General features: G+C 39.1%; 1 protein-coding gene across 1 annotated transcript; it reads right to left on the bottom strand.

Moving 5' to 3' along the window:
• Nucleotides 1-908: 908 nt before the first annotated feature.
• LOC138035566 (myb-like protein X) lies at nucleotides 909-4,643 on the bottom strand. Its single transcript, XM_068882211.1, has 14 exons — nucleotides 4,581-4,643; nucleotides 4,367-4,450; nucleotides 4,002-4,145; nucleotides 3,800-3,883; nucleotides 3,491-3,571; nucleotides 3,247-3,300; nucleotides 3,093-3,158; nucleotides 2,943-3,008; nucleotides 2,553-2,615; nucleotides 2,319-2,417; nucleotides 2,198-2,230; nucleotides 1,743-1,868; nucleotides 1,473-1,553; nucleotides 909-1,142 (listed from the first exon to the last, which is right to left on the bottom strand). Exons 1-14 carry the CDS (start codon nucleotides 4,641-4,643, stop codon nucleotides 909-911), a joined length of 1,278 nt encoding a protein of 425 aa, XP_068738312.1.
• Between the last annotated feature and the right edge of the window lie 2,311 nt (nucleotides 4,644-6,954).

Raw genomic sequence — 6,954 nt, 5'->3', positions numbered from 1 at the left:
TGCGCCAAAACACTAGCTGAAATAGCTGAAAAATCCCGCAGAATACAGTATTGTGCAAAAGTAATGCAAACGTATTTCGCCGAAATTCGCGGCTTTTCCTGGCTTTTCGACGAAAAAATATCGAATTGTCGATGGAAGCGAATTTTCAACGAAAAGTCATGATAATTCTCAAGGCCTATTGTTTCCAACTACGCGAATTTTCGAACGAAAATTCCCTCGGAACGAAAATTGACTTTGAATTTTCGTGCGAAAAATCGCTCTGTTCGATAAATGACCTCAAAAAATTGAGCGAAATTTCGCCCTTTATTTGCTGTTCTCGAACATTCCCACGTATTTTCTGGACAAATTTGTTCGAATTTGCCGCGACTTCTGCCGTCATTTCACAATGTGTAAGCTCTACAACAAACTCTTGTTTGTGAAGCAATCGCAGTTTTTGTTGTGTGAGGCAATTTTCGATACGACTTTATTTACGCTAACCTTAACGCGTACATACGCTTGTTCAGCGATGTTGTTGATGGCGGCCGCCGACTCATGTCACAAAAATTCGCTGCTTCAAATTTTATCTCGAATTTTCGTTTGGTTACCTCGAAAATTCGCTATTTCGAATTTCACTATCTCGAATTTTCGAGAAAGATCGTGAATTTTTCGCTTCAAACCCTACGAAAAATCGTTCGAAAATTCGATGACTTTTCGTGGTAAATTCACGAGAACAAAGGACAAATTTCGTTTACATTACTTTTTCAATTTTTTGGTGCCTGTTTTGGCACGCATCTGACACGCAACACGCCACGCTAAACAAAAGGTTTGGAGTGTCTCAGTGTGCACAACAAAAGCCACCGTGACATCTATTGTGCTACTCATTAAATATGCGCATATGGCGTGTTGTATGTCACGCTCAGCGTGCCGTGTCATGCACGCGTGCCCGTGTCATCACCTTTTTGTTGGTTTTCCCGTGGATGGTCACAAATAGTGTCTCGATCTGGAACTTGTGGCCAGTAGAAAAATTCATTTTTTTTGCTCAGAAAGTTAACACAGAGGTTATCTTGTGTCTTTTCCTCCACTTGACCTATGAAGCAGTTGTCACAATCGCTATAGGCTACGGCAACCCAGTCGTCCTTTTCAATTTTTTCAATGTTGTAGTCCTGTGAAATGCATTAAAAGAGGTAAGATGTGACTGGAATGGTGAATGTAACTGTAACTGCGTATTTGAAAGAAGAAGAACTATTTTGATTTATTCTTTTTGTTTGTTTGTATCCTGGTTTTGTCTGTTTGCTTGCCCTTTAATTGTTTTATTTCACGTTGTACTTCAGTTCTCTGCTTCATCTCCTCTTAGTTCGATCTCAACAAGAACATTTTTTCTGACAGACTCACGTCATATGACTCGTTTTTGAGTTCATGATACTCTGGCGTACACAGAAGCGGAACAACAATAATGACAGTACATGTATATACCTCAGAAAATTATTTCTTACCCATTCGTCAACAAAATCATCGTCAGTCTCTTCGTTTCGATCTAGAGAGAAGACATTATACCGTTTTAGCTGGTCATCCGGCTGTTGTACAATGCACATTAACAAACTAGGGAACAACGCACCTTTTTCGCTTTGTTGAAGTTTTAGACTTGTTGGCTGTGACGAAACAGAAAACCTAGATGAGCAGTGTGTAACCTAGAGATAATAACATAATTTCAAAACACTTTGTTGAATAATTCATGGTTATACACATGAATTGTCATACAATACCTTTGTTTTTTTCGCCGTGGTTGCGTTAGGCTTTGACTGTGAAATATTTTCCTTTACTTCAGTGACTTTCCTTATCACCCCTTCTGTCTTCTGTGTTTTGTTTTTCCTGATGTTGTCTTTACCATGCTACAAAAAAGGAAATAAAGTGATTATGCAGCAGTTTAACTCTTTATTTAAAAGATTTTTTGTAGGCTACACAGTTAAGGGTACACAGGCTAGTTGAAGAAGAACGACCTCATCGTTAATACTTATGAAGAGGTGCATCATAACGAGTTATAAAATGACAGAAAGTCATGATCAAACCTCAGAAACAGATAAAACGTCACAGTCCTCGTCGTCCTCACTTGTGCGTGAATAAACGGACTGTCAACCCAAAATTGTGTACAAAGTTACTGACGGATATTGATTTTATATTTTTTAAAAGGAAAAAAAAGAAAGTAAGAGAATTATCGTACCTTCGTTTCTTTCGAGGGATCTGCTTTCTTGCGCTACAAAAAACAATTTCAATAAAGGTTAGGTTTCAATATATTCAATCTCAAGGTAAGTGATAAAGCTAAAAACCTTTTGTTTGTTTACCTTAAGTTTAGGTTTTTCTTGAGAGATAACTTTCTTAATTTCCTGAACTTCCATTCTAGCTCTTTGGGTCTGTGTCAATATTTGATCATTGCTGCAATGCTGCCAAACGAAAAAGGAAGCGTGTCTTTTGGCTGCATTAAAAAGTGATAAAACTAGCAGGGTACGTAACGCCTAATAAAACGTTGAGCCACCTTGAGTAGAAGAGAATCAACAGAAACACTGAACTAAACCAACCTCAGATACAGACCCCCAATCACCACTGTCCTCAGAGTCCTCGCTCGTGTTTAAATTAACCTCCTGTCGATCCAAATTTGTGGACAATTAGTTACTAATTTTGAAAAAAAAAACACAACAATTTTGGCTTTTCGATCAGTTCTTGTTTCCTGGCAAGTATCAAGGATAGGTTCAGGATAAAGGAGTGCAGCCTTTCAGCAAATAAACTATCTGCCGACATGACGGACCGAGACATTCAGCCCGCCAAAATTGTGTTTCTATCATGTACTTAATGCACGTCTTTAGGAAACAGTTCTACTTTCATTTATTTGGAAAAGTTTCTTTTACGATCTGTCTTGTAGTTCAATAGCAGATATGGCCTACAACAATTGTGGTGCATTAATTACTGACCTGGATGACCTTGGATGATCTATTTGCTGATGAGGTATTTGAGCCAATTATCTGTTTGCCTTTTTGCTGTAAAGAAAAGATAATTATAAGACCTTTTAGCAGATACATTTATGGCCCACAGCGATTGTCGTGCATCAATTGACTACTGACCTGGATGACCTTGGATGATGTACTAGGTGATGAGGTCTTCGGGCCAATTATCGTTTTGGCTTTTTGCTATAAAGAAAAGCAGATAATTGAAAGCCTTTTTTAGCAGATACATCTATGGCCCACAGCGATTGTCGTGCATTAATTGACAACTGACCTGGATGACCTTGGATGAGCCGGTCTTTGAGCCAATTATCTGTTTGTATTTTTTCTATTAAAAAAAAGGATAACTTAACTGAAAGATTTTTATTTTAAGGACTGTTTCAATCTCTTGGAGTGTCGACCTTAAATCATTGTTGTGTGCTTAAGAAAAACATTTCAGTTAACCGACCAGATGCAGTAATTTGCAAAAGTTTGCATGTGCTTTTGTAAATATGAATCTTTGTCTTACGTCTTGTTACCTTTTGAACACCAGAAAGTGGGGCATCATCTCCCTCTGAAGAGGTGTCACTGCTTGAGGATCTTTGACGGTCTGTAAACTTCTGAAAATGGATCAATTTAAGAAATTTGTCTTTGTCTATTTTCGCGAATTCCATTCAATTTCAATCTTAAGTGGCTTAACGTAACAAAAATGTTGCAAAAATGTCTATATTTCTGATAGGGAGTTGGAGCAAAATGTATATTAAATAATAATGATGATCCTATAGCTATTCGGCAGTCAAGTAACAAATGCTTTTGTTAGAAAGTGTAATGTACAGGAACCAACTAACCACGGTTTTCTTTGTCCCTTCGAACTGAAGTCCCGTATGTTGAGGAGCTTGACCTCGCTTTTTTTGCACACGGTTTTCGATGACCTAAGTAAAAAGGCATAAGATGTGAATTATTAGTCTGTTTTTTTGTTTAACTCGCATGCCGGTTTAATGTGCGTGCAGGATAATACAAGTTGAATGGATCAAGAAGCACGAAACAAACCCGCAGCGGCGATGGTTGCTCCTCTAAGTCGTCAAACGGCTCATCGTCCGCGCCATAGTTTTCTACACTGCTAGTCAGACTTTCTGAAAGTCTGTTTTTCTGCCATATGAGGTCGCTTACGTCTGCTCGGTATTGATTGTATGCCTTTAAGTTAACAAAAAAAAGCAATCATACATATGTATTTCATTTTTAAATGTAGGTCATAAGGATGAAGTTGATTTGGACCTATACTAGAATGTTGAAAACCCGCTTGATTGACTATATGCAGAAAACATTAATCTACAATTGCCATGTTAAAAAAATCTAACAATATAATGATATGATAAATCTTGAACATATGAAATAATTAATTTGACTGCGCATACCTCATCCTGTTCCTTTTCCAGATTCCGCACCTTGTCCATCAAATCTCTGATCTTCCTACGATCGGTTTCGCGCTCTTCAATAACCTACAGCAAACGTCAGTGAGATTAAGGGGGAAAGGCGATAGCTAGTGTCAGGAGTTACCCAAACTACTGGGCCAAACTTACTGAAAAGACGAGAAAACGATAATTGCATGCCTATCAACATCGCACTCACTTCTTCCAGATTCATTTGGAGGCTTGCATTTCTTTTTCGTAGCCGTTCTAATTCTTCTGCCATCTACAAACAAAATAAGTAACTATTCGGAAACTTCTTCACTTGCGTGACTATTTTTCAAGCCCTTTTTTCTAGATTGCTGCCAGTGCATTCAATGAATTCGCTACAGAAAGCCGTGAAACGTTCAGAGCTTTGTTTCAAGCTGATCATAGTTTATCGTTATCAGATCAATACCAACTGTTCTGTTGTCATTCATTACTATTACAATAAAGCTGGATTAATCAAATCGTGGCCGTGCAACTACAGTATATATGTAGCTCGAGTTTTGTTATTGAAATTAATAAAGTCTGGATCCTCTCAAGAGATACAAAAAAGGGCTTTTTTCCTACTTCACAGGGGCTACATACCTCCTTGTAATCATTCTCAGATCTGCCGGTGCTGGTAACTTTTTTGGCCGCTCTCTGAAAGAGGGACAGAATCGTTGAGGATTATACCCCACATAATTATTGTAATAGCTCATGATTTATACCAAGTCGAGAGAATGAACAAATGGACGGAGAGAGAAGCACATACCCGCTGTTTGCGCAAATCCTCGAAAGTGACTCTTCCTTCCAGCAAATCCAACAGAAGAGTATGTTGCTCACTTTCTTTTTTTGTATAAAGGTCTAAGAAATCACTTTGCGTGACTTTAGTTTGGCGTGATTCAGCAATTTCTAAAACTAATGCAAAGCATCTGTTTGAAAGCTTCGCTACCATCATATAATGGGTCATCGAATGCTGTAAGGAGAGTAGGGAAAAGAAAGTTAGCAACTAATAGTAAGCGCAAAGCCCACTAGACCACAGAACTTTGGCAATGGAAATGAGACGACGGTATTTTACACAGGAGACAAAACTGAAAAAAAAGAGTTTTATCAGCGTTTACCATGTTTCATGTTGGTGACACATTCAATGACGACTTGCGCATATCGGTCTCCTTTTCTCCAGGTATACAAGACCCAATGTCATTTCACATTTTTTCCAAGTGAGAAAATTACGTAAAGAAGATGGTTACTCCGTGAAACGTTCTTGTAATTCTTGAAATTTGCCTTTTATAAAACACGGGAATTGACCCTGAGCCAAATTGGTGGGAGGCGAGCGTTCTGACCACTGCACCATCTCTGCTTAAACGCCTTTAATACGAGATCAAATTCTTCACATTTTATGGCGCTATGTACCTAATCGATTTTGCGGACACTAAATAATGTTGCCTGCCACTGAAACAGAAAATAATTGTCTAGCTCCTCTTTGCAAAGTAAATAAAACTGAATTGGCCTTGTGGGACATGTATTGCATACCATGGCTTGACTGTAGCATGTTTCAGTCTGATTTACTTCGACATATTTTCTTTAAACATAAAGTAGAGCAATAGACTTACTGGTTTCCATGCATTGATAACAGCCTTTCGCCACTGGGAGTATATGCTTCCTTCAGTGAGGGGCTCGTCGGATGCATTTAATCCACCCATTTCAAAAAGTTCCTTGCGTATTTCTTTCACCGTTTCAAGAAATGCAGGTGGCTGCCCTTGGCTTGCTCCAGTGGACTTGACATGGGCATCTGACGGCGGTTTTGGTGCCAGCATTTGCAACCTACTAGACGTAGGCTGATAATGACCGTGACAAGAGTCGAAAGGGAAAGCATGAGAGCTAATAGTGGGTATGCTGTGAAATGGGGGATATGCGTAATTCATGTATGGAGCATAACTCGCTTGAACTGAAGGTGGTTGTGTTGGTACACCTGTGATGTTCTGGTGTGCGGCTTGATTTAGACCAGGCAAGGGGAACCGATGCGTGCCGATTCCAGGGAAATTGAACAGAGAAGTGGCGTTGAATGCAGCAGTTGCCGTTGATGTGGTTGTGATTGTTGAAGTTGCTGAAGGTGATGGGACCTGGCATTGCAGGTTAATATCGGTTCTTTCGTTGGCACTGTTCATTGCTAAAGAATATTTCTTCTTACTAAAGAAAGTTCACTGGAAGAAGCAACTCGTTAATAAATCAGACTGAGAATAACTAAGATAGCGGTGTCGATTGTGCTTTCTTTATAATTATCACTTGAGCGTTCGGTGTATAATTTACACTTTCGTGATGTATCTAGATCACGAAAACGTCGAATTCGAATCAAGGAAATGCTTGCCAAGAGGCGGAGAACGACAACTGATAAGCCGAATAGTAAGAGATATCACTAATGGCTATGCAACACACACACAGGATGCCTTCTGTCCTATCTGTCACAAAAAATGCAACAGCGTTTTATTCACAGTCACCCAGCAATGTACAGATGGAACGTATCAGAGACTACCCCCATTACGAGAAAATGCTCAGTGATTCAATGAATTTCT

Source organism: Montipora capricornis, unplaced genomic scaffold, assembly GCF_036669925.1.
Source record: "Montipora capricornis isolate CH-2021 unplaced genomic scaffold, ASM3666992v2 scaffold_423, whole genome shotgun sequence".
NCBI lineage: Eukaryota > Metazoa > Cnidaria > Anthozoa > Scleractinia > Acroporidae > Montipora > Montipora capricornis.
Note: the sequence above shows the minus strand (reverse complement) of the source record. Positions and strands in the feature narration are given on the sequence as shown.